This window comes from Gnatocerus cornutus, unplaced genomic scaffold, assembly GCF_029298725.1.
Source record: "Gnatocerus cornutus isolate USDA-ARS CGAHR unplaced genomic scaffold, icGnaCorn1.1 Chromosome12, whole genome shotgun sequence".
In the NCBI taxonomy this organism is placed as follows: domain Eukaryota; kingdom Metazoa; phylum Arthropoda; class Insecta; order Coleoptera; family Tenebrionidae; genus Gnatocerus; species Gnatocerus cornutus.
The window spans coordinates 1,491,380-1,505,485 of NW_028275360.1; the positions used below are offsets into that span (position 1 = coordinate 1,491,380).

The 14,106-nt window shown below is 32.2% G+C and overlaps 1 protein-coding gene across 2 annotated transcripts; it reads left to right on the forward strand.

Moving 5' to 3' along the window:
* Positions 1 to 3,910: 3,910 nt before the first annotated feature.
* Positions 3,911 to 10,355, forward strand: LOC148166857 (replication protein A 70 kDa DNA-binding subunit-like). 2 transcript variants are annotated; one of them, XM_088048401.1, is made up of 5 exons: positions 3,911 to 4,124; positions 7,589 to 8,470; positions 8,515 to 8,964; positions 9,793 to 9,993; positions 10,040 to 10,355. In XM_088048401.1, the coding sequence occupies exons 1-5, from the start codon at positions 4,077 to 4,079 to the stop codon at positions 10,133 to 10,135; spliced, it is 1,677 nt and encodes a 558-aa protein (XP_087904527.1). In that variant the 5' UTR covers positions 3,911 to 4,076; the 3' UTR covers positions 10,136 to 10,355. The 2 variants fall into 2 exon arrangements, with proteins under 2 accessions (XP_087904527.1, XP_087904528.1); XM_088048402.1 differs by having other exon boundaries at positions 9,793 to 9,986; positions 10,040 to 10,138.
* The last annotated feature ends 3,751 nt before the right edge of the window (positions 10,356 to 14,106 follow it).

Below are 14,106 nucleotides of genomic sequence, written 5' to 3' on the forward strand. Positions count from 1 at the left end.
TTTTGAGTTATCTTAAACCGTTTAAGAACTAGAAGCTTTTATTTCTACTATTGACGACAACGAAATGTGTTCGGCAAAATTGTCTAGCGTAACTTTCTCTTTAAATCATAGGCGCACTTCTAATTGTCATTTATTTAACCATTGATGACAGTCGTTAGTTAAAATCGGCTAAACATTGAACTGTAGTCGAAAATCCAAGAGTTATTGCAAAATTTGATGAAAATCGGTCGCTAAGAGTAGTCGCTGCCGATTATTAAAAGTTGTATAGGTAATATAAAATGTTTAGAGAAAAATCAAAAAGAACGCCACTGGTCAAAGTCTGATTTACATTATGGATATTCAGAGAAAAATCCATGACAACGAAAAAGTCGTTTTAGGGTCGCCGATAGTAACCAATCAAAGATCAATTGGCAAAGAATCACCGAATTTTGAATCAAACTTATCCCAGGTAGTTTTTTGATTAATGTAAAACTGACACTTTATTATTTTATACCAGTACCGTAGTTGCTTCGTGAGTGTGAAAATAAACTCATTTGCCCCATCGTTATTACGGCAGTCACGATATGGCCACTTTGAACATTTATTAAAAATTTACATTCTCTTCTTTTTGCAAACATTGCACTACTATTTCTTCCTCTTATTGGCGCTAGTGATTTCAGTGACAAATTATTCATTTGGTCAAAAGACTACATACTTGGATTTTCGCCAATTTCGAAATTGGATTGAATGAATTTGGGCGACTTTAGAACCTTGTAACTTTTAAAATAAAGCGAAAAATATAATTACAGATTCCAAAATCATTTAGCTTCCATGATTAGCCATTAGGTTATGGCAGTAACGTTACCGAACATCTGTATAATCCATAAAAATTCCTAAAGACTGCACAAAAATGAGAGGTCAGCGTCCCTAGTCTGCTGCAGATAATGACTACATTCTACAAGAATTTTATAACTCAATGTTATAATGTTTTAACTTAAAATCAGTACTCTTTAATCAAGTCATAAATAACGTTTTTAATAATTTTGGGAAATCTAGAATAATCTGTTGCGATATTTCCTATCACTAAGTTTATTCACATTATGCAATTGCTATTTATCAATAATCGAAGCATCAAGAGAACTCAATTAGATGATTTTTCATAGCCGCCAGCAACTACTGTATTTCAGTTTCACATTATGCTTTATTAGATTTTTTAAGTCATTGATACATATATCTGTTAGTTGTTTGATTTTTTTTTGTTTAAATTATAAATTATAAAATTTTGTCTACAAAGAATGTGGGCTAATCTTGCCGAATACAACGACTAGGTACATAATTTGGATATTCTGATTTACTTCATATTTAATTATCCAACGCCATGTTGTAGAATAATAATACAGAGTGATTTTTTAAAAACGGCAGGCGTTGTAGAATTTTTATTTACGAACCGATTTCAAAAATTTTAAAAACAATTTAAATGGTTTTTAATTTACTATTATCTGATGGTTTTAGAATTTTTCTAAATCTTTTGAGCGATATTCAACTTTCTTATCTTAAAATGGCACCCATATTTTTTTTCATAATTTGGAAGATATTAATTTTCTTGATTTAGAAATGTGCAATATGTTCTACTTTACAAAAAAATATTTTTAAAAAAATTATCAAAATTGAAAAAAAAAATAGGCAATAAAAGTTAATAAAATCTAGGTACATGGTATCAAATAAAAGAATACCGTTATTGTAATGTCAAAAAGCAGCAAATAACAGAAAGAATTGACAATCTTTTTTGAAATTATTAATCAGCAATTCCATATGTCACGGGTGGGACAAAGTGACAACAATTTTTTAATTTATTTACGACCAAGAGCTTTTTCAAGCAGAAGTACACTGCTATCAGGTAGGTTAAAGTGCTGCAAATTATCTAAATAAAATTTGTTAAGTTACGATTGCAGATCATAGAGCAACAAATTAATTTGTGGTGTCACGGGTGTGACGTGTACAAATTAAATTTATTGTTTGTAATTACATTTTTCTGTATTTCTGCGAATAACAAAAGTCTGATTCCGTCTCCTTTAGTACACAAATATATGAACTATAGGCACACATTTTAAGCCTCTTTGCAATTAGAATAACCAATTCAGCTGTGCACTGTATTTTTTAGAAAACTGTAACGGGCGCGACAAAGCAAAACTTGTTAAATAAACTTTGCTAAAAAATAAAAAAAAAATGTAGCAGAAAGACTAATTTTATAAATGCTTGTAACATTTTGATCAAAGTAAGTTATATTTTACACAGGCGAAAGCGCCCACAGCCCCCAGTTTCGGTTTCACCAATTAGTCGAGTGTACTTACAGGGTGTCCGGAAAGTCGCGCACCACCGTGAAACTGTATCATCGGACAATGCCATAGATCACCGGAAAAATGTTAAAAACAATCCATGTCTTCAATTTTTCGAGATATGATTGATTAAAAAAACAAAGTTTTATGCGAAAATTAACGATTTCTGTGCAATAATTTTACGTTCAAATGAATTTGTAACCTAAAGGACATTTTGCGCAAAGGCATGGTGCAAAGAAAATCGCAAAAATCTTGCAAGAAATGCCTGAAAACTGTTAACAAGGTTTTTGAATCAACAATCTCCATCAGTCTGGCATCGTTCACTTGAAACCAACCATAGTTACATTACTCGTTCATGAGTCGACCTGACTAACGCCAACAATACAACAGCAACGTTACTATGGCTTTGAATACTAGAAATTTAAATTATTCGAGGAAAAGTTCAGCAATGTTGCCATTTTCCTAATTTTCTGGAATTTTTTTTAACATTTTTTTGGTATTCTGGAGGACCACCCAATTACCCCCTTTCAAGATGGTGCGAGACTTTCCGGACACTTTGTATATCTGCTAGACATACGTAGGTACATCCACCCTAAACTAACTTCTTTATTTGGACAAAATATGAGATATTGTTGGATATTTGGTATTGATTGCTTGAATATTTTTTCTTAGTTGATTCAGATATTTTGACTTTGAATTCACCAGTATACAAAATATTTATACTATTAATTGATTTCTTGCTTTCAAGAAGAAATCCTTTGCAGAATTGTTGATTACCTTTCTGTGAACGATACGTTTATTTGTGCCTCCCATACCATCCAGAGTTTCTTTAACGTGTGAGCATTTTAATAGGAGTTGTTAAAACCAACTGTCTGTACATGTTTAAAAGCCTTAAATCATCAAATTTGGAAAGTCCGATCTAACAATTGTCACACCCGTGACATTTATTTTTAATATTTCACTGATATATCTTTTAACTTTAATTAGTGCAAAAACTACATTATCAATTTGTTACTTTGTATACAAATTATCAATTTTAAACTCCACAGATTTCAACCAGTTTTGCCAAGTTTTGTTAAAATGTTGTCACGGGTGTCACAAATTTTCTTAACAAAGTTTTAATCCAAAAACAAATTATGAAATTACTTTTTTATGTATTCAGTATCTAATGTGTTAAGTAAATAGTTCAAACTGATTTGTCCACTAATTTTAAATTCTTGGAATTTATATTTTGAGTGAAGTGAAGTGAAAAATTTAATTAAAGTAGATAAACGAAAGAGTAGTTAAAAGAAGCTGGTTATTTAAAGTATCAAGTAGCAAACAATTCAACCATTCATGGTTTTGGTTAATTTAAGATTTATATATTCGATTTTTAACAAAATTATGTTTCTGCAAGATGTTTTAGTGTTTAATCTACCTAATTTAATTAAAATACTGTTCAAACGCCATCCCGATTTTTAAAAATCACCCTGTATAATAATAATTATTAGTGTTGTTGAAACTTTCGACTCGAGAGCTGAAAGACGACTGGCGGTCCGACATGTGCATTTCCATGTGACCTTCAGAGCGAGAAAGCTGGAATAAGTGGTAATTATGCGAAGGTCAACCTAGTGGATAAGAAAGGCGCGCGCGCTGCACCGACTTAGTTGCGTTGTTGTTATTATTAACCTTCGATAAGATTTAGTGAGTGAAAAGCGAAACATAATTACAATTTGTGCCGTTCAGAAGAAGAGGTTACTATTTGCAAATTTGTGTTTAGCCATGAGTTCGTTCAAAATGAAGTTGGATCTCTCTGAAGGAGTTATTTTGGTATGTACATAAATTTAATTCAAAGTAGTCTTGAATCACTGTAATTATTATTACGTTGTTGAGTTTACAAAATATCAGTGCGTAGGTTGAATTATTAGATTTAACTGGTTTTATTTATTTTAAAATTTGAGGGATTCTGAACAAAATAGATTTATATTTTATCTGAGCCAGCATAATTTTGACCTGCGTTGCAACAACTGGTGACAGGTTAATAACACAATAATAGTGGGAGAGTGAGGCCACATTTGTCTAAAGCGGGCTAGTCGTGTTTGACTCAAAACAAAACAATTTTTACTGTTTTTACAAGTTCCAATCGTTAAAACTCTTAGCAAAGGGCAAAATATGCACTCAAACTTGAATACAATAGTAAAATAATTTGTTTTGTACATGTAGAGGAAACGAAGCGGTTAACGAACGCCAGTGTTAATCAGAATGTGTGGTTAAGTCGCGGGTAAACTTGACAAGTTCATAAAGGCAGGTCATAAAAAACATAAAAACCTGGGTTTCGTTCTTTTATCAGTTTCACTTCATCAGATAGAATTAGCTGAAACATATTAGGAAATTGAATACGACCAATTTTAGTAAACAAAACATCAGTACTATTAGCTATTAAAAATGTTAAATTTGAAAAAAAGGTTGTGTGCCTAGAATTGTCAAAAGCCTAGAATTGGCTTGCAAACGATTACTGTGACATCGACATGTATTAAATCTGGGACTTTTACATCGATTTTTTATTAATATCAATTTTGCCAAAAAAACATCGATTTTTAATACAAATATTTTTATTTTCGATGTATCATTATCATTACAACTCGATTGATTGCGGTTTCGATGTATGTATTTTATTTTACACTCTTGATTTTGGTGAGATTTCGTTTGGTTGCTTGTCAACGTATACTTTAGAATTTTGTTTATTCGTATTAATCTCGAATTTGTTATTTTTTTTATAATTTATTTACTTGTTATTTTGCTTATTATTTAAGGTTTTTATTTATTTTTGTTTTTCACAATAAACTATGCTACATTGAGTTTTTTATTTACTATTTTTCAAAATCGATATATGTATTGAGATCGATGTAATTGTGCTCTTGTTAAAATTGAGTTTAATATCGATTTTTATTACTCGATGTTCCCTGATTTAACTAGTGCTTGAGTTCAGTGGAAATGCTTAGATGGCCAAGAGACTCAAACAGACTTAAAGTCAACTTTTATACATACTAGTCAGTGTTGCCAAATTCAGATCAGGAATACCACTCAATATCTCAAGAAATATGCTATTTTATATGCTTTTTTTTTAAATCAAAAATGAGAAAATAGTGGCAAACTTTACCTATGCTGCTTCTTTTATAACCAAATGCATAATTAATAATTGGAATATTGTACACTGCGCCGCAAAATTTAATTTTTTTTTTAAATGAGCTTTTTTTCCTAAACTGCTCCCTTATACATGTTTACTAAACCATTTTGACAATTTAAAATCAATTTTTTTTTGAATTAACACAAAAGTCAAATTTGCATTTTCGGATTATCCTATAAGTACTCTATCAAATTAAAGTCCCGTTAGGTTGATTTTAATTATTTGAAAGTTTTTTCAACGTTTTGGTTTTGTATCTTTTAAACGATAAGAGAGTTTTTAGAAATTACTTCACTTCTCCACCACAATTTTTTTCCGAAATCATGTTTAGATTTCCCCTGGCTAGTCTATAGTCTATAATTTCTTTTAAAATTTATTTCTTATGCTGAATTTTAGAATTTCCAATTTGTTTAGATGTAGATCTTTTGGATTATCTTAAATTTGGTCTAGTGCTCCTTAGATGATCTAGATTTTTGTTCCAATTCTATAAAAATGTTATCGATTCTTCTTTGGTTTATATCTAAATTTTCTCTAGATTGTGCATATAAATTTTCTTTGAATAATTCTTAAACCTGTTTGAGCCCGTTTAGGTTTTTTCTTTAAAGTTTTCTACAGTTTTTGTAGATTTTTTGAGTTTTTGACACTTTTTTTATTTGTAGATTACGTTTGCTTTTTTTACAGGGCTCGGCAATATTTTTGTGTTCACCCCCAAAATCGTCTTAAATTTCAAAGATAAAATTTTGAAAATTTGTTTACGCTCATACTTGTCAAAACACTAGAAACTGACGCAAAAATTAGTGTTTTTTTTTATCACCGATAGTTTTGACGTCGCGACGATTCAAAAATTTAATTTTTAGTTAATTGTGAGGGTTTGTAAAATCAACTGCTAATTTAATATTTTTTCAATATAAATGTGTTAAAAATATCTCAGTTGTCATTTTAGATTTAATGCAAATGGTATTCAAAATTTGAGGAAAAAATGCTGTTTTATTAAGATAGTCTCCAATTTCAAGAGTAAAATTTCTCTATTTTCTTAGATCATCTTGAGCCTGTTTAGGTTTTTCTTTAAAGTTTTTTAGAGTTTTTGTAGATTCTGTTTAGAGTCTCTAAATTTTGATTTTGATTAATCAATCAAAGTCAAAATTGAAATTTAATCAAATATGTTTGCTTTTTTGCTAAAGATTTTTTTAGAACCTCTTGAATTTTTCCTCAAATTGTATTTAGTTTTTATAAATCCTGAGAAGTCTTTAAATTTTCTTTAACTTTACAGATTCCCGTTACATTGTCCAGAGTTTTATTTCAAGTTTTTGTTACTTACATTTTCTAAATTCTTAAATCCTTTAGCTTTTTTATTTTTGGATTCCTATTCACTGATTACTCTATTTTTTGCCATCTTCTGAATATGAAAGAGAAAACAGTATTACAGAATTAAACAAATTATTCGTTCTTCAATCGTTCTTTAATAAACATTTATCTATTTCGCGTTCATAGTGAAGATATTTCGATACGCGTTCGAGCGTATTTCGGTATCGTAATGGACCAATCCCGTGCCAATATTTCCAGGAACATATATTTTTCTTAGGCTTGCAGCAGACAAACCGTTAACGTTGACAATTTAGATTTTGGTTTTGATAAACCATGATAAATCGATCAATACACTATTATTTCTTGTTGTACTTGGCTTAATAATTCATCAGAGAAAAACTCTTTGGATGCAAGAGAACCATCATGGTCATGATCAACATCTTCGCTCTCTTGGCTCCCTTGCGCTCCGGTAACCTCAAAACGTCACACCTGTCAAACTGACTGAAATTGGGTTTGGCTACTTGGAATTTTTTTCCCGAACATTTTACAAATGCCAACTACCCTAAAATTCCCTAGATTTCGAAATAAAGTTTTTTCGTTTAAAATAAGGCGAAATAGAAAAAATAGCGTATGATACTTGTTCATAATGCATTTTGGCGCACTTAATACTTTTTGACACTCCTCGCTGCGCTCGTCGTGCCTTAAAAACGTACGTGCGGCAAAATGGTCATTATGAAACGCGATTCATAATATACTATTTTAATTTTGGCCGGATCTACTTTGTAAATTTTATAAATTGTTCCAGCCCATCATGAAGAACGAAGAAATCCTCGACCCAATTCTACAAATTATCGGCTTCAAACTTATACAAGAGAATTCCGACAAACATCGCTACAGGCTTGTGCTTTCAGATGGAAAGTTCTCCTCAGGTACAGTGGTCTTTATTGCTGACCCCACTGTACAAATTGAAGAGTTCTCGGTGGTCAAACTAAAAGAGTACAGAATGACCAGTATACCATCAGGCACAAAAATGCTTGTGGTTTTAAACCTCGAAACTTTGCTATCTGGTTCTCTAGTTGGAGGTAGAATTGGGAATCCTGAAGTATTTAACGAAGAAATGTTAAAAGAGAACGCACAGGTGACCCCTTCAGCGGAATCAAAAAGTAAAAAAATAACCCCGATAGAAGGACTTAACCCTTATGGAAAAAAATGGATGATTAAAGCTAGAGTAACGAATAAATCCGAGATGAAGAATTCTCGTCGGCCAGGAAGTAACATAAAAGTTTTTAACTTTGACCTCATTGATAGCAGTGGAGAAATAAGATGTGTGGCATTCAATAACGTGGCGGAAAAGTTTTTCAATGCCGTGGAGGTGGACAAAGTTTACTATTTGAGTAACTGTGACGTGATTTCAGCGAAAAAAAACTTCAATTCTCTAAAACATGAGTATGAAATTAAGATGTGTGAAAGAAGTGTTGTTCAACAAACCAACGACATTGAGGACATCCCTCAAGTGAAATACAACTTCACAAACCTTTCCGATGTCATCAAAATGGATGTAAACACCATCATCGACGTCATAGCCGTTTGTCTAAACTCATCGGAGCTACAAAACGTGACGTCAAGACGAACCAATGAGGATATTCACAAACGTGACGTCGTATTAGTGGACCAATCAGAAACCACCGTACGTAAGACTCGCTATTTTTATAAAGTGACTTGATTTTTCAGATCAATTTAACATTGTGGGGAGCCCAAGCTGAAAACTTCAACGGTTCCGAACATCCGGTTCTTCTTCTCAGAGGAGTAAGAATTGGAGAGTTTGGTGGCGCGAAACAATTGTCCATTGAAATGAACAGTCATCTGAAAGTTGACCCCGACAATGAAGGCAGTAAAGAACTTAAAGAGTGGTTTAGCACTAGAGGACAGTACTGCAGTTTCACACAACAGAAAAGAGTGCCAGCGCGATGGATCAACTTGCAAGAAATCCAGAATTTGGATGGCTTGCAGTATTTTCGAACTTCGGCGACAATCCTTATTGTTATTTCCGAGAACGCGGTTTATAAAGCCTGTCCTTTTAATGACTGCAACAAAAAGGTCATCGAACTGGATAATAGAATGTACAGATGTGACAGATGTGAGAAAGAATATCCAAACTTCAAGTACAGTCTACTTCTCCGAGTGAGACAATTTCTTTTATAATTATTAATCATTTGCAGGACTAACTTAATTAAAATCTGTGTATTAAATTTCGTAACTTTGACAGTTTTAAAGTTCGAACAACCAAATTTGGTACATTTACTACTTTCAGAATGCTTATTTAGTGTATTAAATGATAGAATTTGAGAACAAGAACTAAGAATTTTAGAATTTTTCTTATGGAGGACTAACTCAAAATCAAAATTTGTCTATAAAATGTCGAAACTTCGACAGTTTTAAAGTTTGAACAACCAAATTTGGTACTTTTACTACTTTTAGAATGCTTATTTAGTGTATTAAATTATAGAATTTTAGAAGAAGAAGTAAGAATTTTAGAACTTTTCATAATGGAGGATTAACTCAAAATCAAAATGTGTCTATAAAATTTCGAAACTTCAACAGTTTTAAAGATAGAACAACCAAATGTGGTACTTTTACTACTTTCAGAATGCTTATTTAGTGTATTAAATTATAGAATTTTAGAACAAGAAGTAAGAATTTTAGAATTTTTTTATGTTGAAAAACAAACACAAATTTCCTTAAATTCCGAAACTTTGACAGTTTTAAAGTTAGAATAGTTTAATTTGGTATATTTACTGGTTTGGAGATGCTTATTAAGTATATTAAATTATAGCATTTTAGAACGAGAAGTAAGAATTTTAGAATTTTTTAAATGGAGGACTAACTCAAAGTCAAAATTTGTCTATAAAATTTCGTAACTTCGACAGTTTTAAATTTCGAACAACCAAATTTGGTACATCTCTACTTTAATTACATGCACTACTTATATTCCTTAATTATTGATTTCAGATGCTCATTGCCGATTTTAGTGGATCTCATTGGGTGACGGTGTTTTCTGCAACTGCTGAGAAGATTCTCAACAAAACTGCGCAAGAAGTTGGTCTAGCAATGGAAAATGAACACCACTCGGACGCTACCATTTCCCTATTCCAAGAAGCCGCTTTCAAGACGTTTATTTTCACTTGCAGAGCTAAAATGGATACGTATAATGTAATGATTTGTGTGTTCGACTCTTGATTGAATATATTTATTGCAGGATGAGCAACGTTTGAAGGTCATAGTGTGGGACGTGGAACACATTCGCAACGGAGCTTCTGCTTTGTGCAATAACATAGCAGAACTAATCAGCTAAGCTGGTTTTATAAGTACTGTTGTAATTCTCAATAGCTTTGGTACGTCAAGGCAGAATTATGTTGATCCAACGAATGGAAGAATTACTATTTTTGCTCGTCAAGGATTTCATTCTATTCTGTCTTTTCGTTAGGTTAAATATGGATATTTTTTAGTTTTATTATTAAGAGAAATTTTTTTTGTTGGTAGTAATTTTTGTAATCTTAAACTTATCGTTTTTTTATGTTTTTTTTTTTAAATTGATTACGAAATCGCTTTGAAAGTTTGATGTTCGATAAAGATCGCAAATTCTTTGAGTCAACAAGTTAGCTTTTTGGAAATCAAGAATTAATTCATTTCAGTTAACAAATTCTAATAGCTTAAACTCTAAAAGTTTCATTTAAAAGATAAAAATTTGCAAATTTACATACGTTTACGGTTGATCAAGCTTCAGAATCGAATGCAAAAATGTGTTTTTATTAGTGTTAGTTTGGCCTCGCAACACCTAAGAATTGGAATACATATTTAGCGATTTTTGAGTTTTTGAGAAAGCAGTCGCTAATTCAAATTCTTTATGACATAACTGGACAAAATATCTTTGTTTTCATTTTAAACCTTATGCAAATCATGCAGTCATTTGAGGAAAAAAAAGCTATTTTATCAATTAGTTTTCAAAATCATGTCGGTGCAGTAATTTTTTTGTAGTTTGGGCATATAAGTGGTGCCAAGTGAGATCAGGATTTTGGAATTTTCACTTTTACCTTAAAATAATAAAAACCACTGAAAACGTCTTCTACGTATTTCCGTAAAACCGTGATATTTTTCCCGCTTCTCTTTCAAAATCACACAAATTGACAATTGACATTTATGCAGCGATGTCAACTTGCAAAATAAAACCAACTATTCGAAATGTCACGATTACCTAGACTTTCAAAAGGTGATTTTCTTGATGCAAATCAGTATAAAACCAATTTATACGGTTATGGTTGACCCACTGGTTGATTGGTTTGTTTCGAAACTACACAATTGATGGCATAACTTTGTGTAGTGTGGTAAAACTTTTAATCACTTTTTAACTGCCACTGACTTTATTTTTCTCGAACAGTGCCTTGCAGAATGTCGCTCAAACTGAACCTTTTTCTTTCGTTGTCATGCATTTATAATATTTTGTTTGTTTTGAACACCAAGTCAACAGTTTTGTACTACAAAATAACATACTTGGATTGGCATAAGAAAAAGAGAGAATTGCATGGTTCACAAATTATTTCTCTTCCACTCACTAATCATAGCTACACAACATTCTCAAACAAAATGTTCCCAAACATCTCTGCAGTGTTTTAAATTTTACTCGCGATTTTGAAGTTGTGTTTCTGTCAAACTGTGGAATTTCCATGAAAAAAATCAACATAAGCTAGGCATCAGTTCAAACATAAAAAATTTTTATGGACTGATTTTAAAAATTTTAAATACAAATTAAATCCTTATTTTATTTATAATTTACTATAAACTGATGATTTTAGAATTTTTGTAAATTTGTTAGGCGATATTCAACTTTCTTATTTTAAATTGGCATCCATATTTTTTTTTTTTCATAATTTGAAAGATAATAATTTTCTTGATTCAGAAATGCGTAATATGTTCTACTTTTTCGAAAAATATATTAAAATTGAAGAAAAAATTGGCAATAAAAGTAAGTTAATAAAATCTAGAGGCGTGGTGTCAAATAAGACAATGTCGTTATTGTAATGTCAAAAAGCAGTACAAAAATAACACAAAATATTACATGTAGTGTAATACGACCACAATTAAATATTCTGGGTTAGTCAATAAATCTCTTAACCATAAACAGATGTTTTATTTACGATGGGTAAGAGGGAGAGAGAAAAGAGCCCTGAAGGAAAAGGGACAGTGACAGGCCTCCCGTGGTGCGACGTGGTCGGGGCTCGCTTGGTAATCTCTCGATATAAAGAGATCGGGACGAAGAGAGGCGGAGATGAGCGTGTGTGTGTGTATGTGTGGGGTGTGATGCCTGGATGGCTGATTTCCAGGAAGTGTTCTGGATGGTAGATTTCCAGAATGCGCTGAGTGAGGGACATGTGGTGTCTGGATGGTTGACTTCCAGGCGGCCTGGATGGCTGATTTCCAGGAAGTGTTCTGGATGGTAGATTTCCAGAAGGCGAGGGGCTACATGTCGGGCTGGATGGCTTACTTTCAGAGAGCTGGATGGTTTACTTCCAGAGGGCCTGGATGGTTTACTTCCAGAAGGCCTGGATGGCTGACTTCCAGGTAGCGTGCTGGATGGTTAATTTCCAGTACGCGGGTGGGTACGGTAATGGTTGACTTTGCCGTACTCGAAGAAAGATAAAGATGTCAAGATGTCACCAGGGTCGGAGTGAGAACATGGGTGTCCTTCAGTTGCAGAAAAAGGGGTCAATGCCAGTAATCCGAGCCGCTATCCAGCGATGGGGCAGGGGGCGGAGCTCCCCCGGTAAGTTATTTCATTAATAAATGATTAAGGCCGATAAGGCAGGTGGCAGTATGTTTTGTTGCGAGAATTCCGTGACTTCCCAGTCGAGCTAAGCCCGGACCTATCTAAATAAGGGTGTTCCGGAAGGGGTGAGTCAAGTAGCATTGTGTTGGTAGTTAGAAGTACCCTTTCAAGGAAAGAAAATGAGTACAACCCTGTAATGTGGGTTGGTTTCGTAAATTCATTTTTTAAGTGTAAAAAATCGAATTACAGTAGGTAAAAAATATGTTCTAGAGCTTTTTATAAAATTGAAAAAACACTCGATCACGATTTTTTTTCGATAAATTGCTTATGCCATAGGTGTATTTTTCGATGGCAACATTGAAGGTGGTGTGCGCTTAGGTCTTAATAATCGAAAAATTAGATGTAGAAGTTGTTTTTAATCGCGAAAATTGCCGATTTCGAGAGGTTGCCGCGCGACTTTAGACTTTTTGTCTCTTTCAATTGGCAATGTGAATTTTTGCGCTCTTAATACACAAATAGCTGTTAAAATTTGTGTAGTTGTACTTTTGCCATCAGCTACTTATATTAACGTGAGTTTCAAAATTTTAAAAGATATTCATCAATCTAGAAGGATTCTAAGTGTTACTGGGTATTAAACTTTAACACTAATTTGTTTTTACTTTTTATACGGGACATCAAAAAAAACTATACATTTTATACGCATCACGAAAATTTAAAAAATTACAAATCTTGACATAACTAAATATTTCAAAAATTAAGAACAAATGTCCACCTCAATGAATGTTTTCATCATTTTGGAAAAGTTTTAAAAAATGCTGCAGTAGCGCAATTTGAAATATGTATAAAGGAATCATTAAAAATGTTAAATCATGTTATGGGTAATTATTTTAAAAAAAGTTGGGGAAATTGCCAAAACACAGAAGTAATAATATGGAGCTATACTGGTATCTAAAAATTTCAACCTGACAGTCATGTATGGACCAAATGGTCAAAGATGCAATAAAATGTATAAGAATCAATGTATGAAATGCAATTAATCCGTTGCCCTATATAGAATAGACTGTTTAAATGCAATGTTGTAATGCAAGTTATTAATTGAGGTCTACTTCAAGAGTCAAAAGCGAATTTTTTGTCAACAAAGATGAGTTTGATTGCACTAAATCTAACCTCAAAATACCACACTCAACTGAAAAAAAAAAGATTTTGAACAGTGACTTTTAATTAGATTAACGATTAAGAATTTTTTGCAACGGTTAAATCTATTTTTTGACAAAATGTATTAAAATTTATTTTTAGAAATCTTGCATGAGGGTTAAAATGTTATTATATTCAGATGAGGCAGTCTTCAATTCTTCATAGGAAGTAGGTATAAAGTTGGGTTGCCGACTTTTAGAAAATTGGGAATCATTTTTATATTACATTTTATTTTTTTCTAAAGAAACTATTCATGTGGGGAAAAAACAAGAAGTTTCCCGGATGTAAAATAAAATTCCTCATCTATC

What these genes read in the sequence shown, in the direction of transcription:
- LOC148166857 (XM_088048401.1), top strand. Translation starts at nt 4,077, where the DNA reads ATGAGTTCGTTCAAAATGAAGTTGGATCTCTCTGAAGGAGTTATTTTG. An exon ending in TGGACCAATCAGAAACCACC is followed by an intron (nt 8,471 to 8,514) that starts GTACGTAAGACT and finishes TTGATTTTTCAG; the next exon opens with ATCAATTTAACATTGTGGGG. An exon ending in CTAAAATGGATACGTATAAT is followed by an intron (nt 9,994 to 10,039) that starts GTAATGATTTGT and finishes TATTTATTGCAG; the next exon opens with GATGAGCAACGTTTGAAGGT.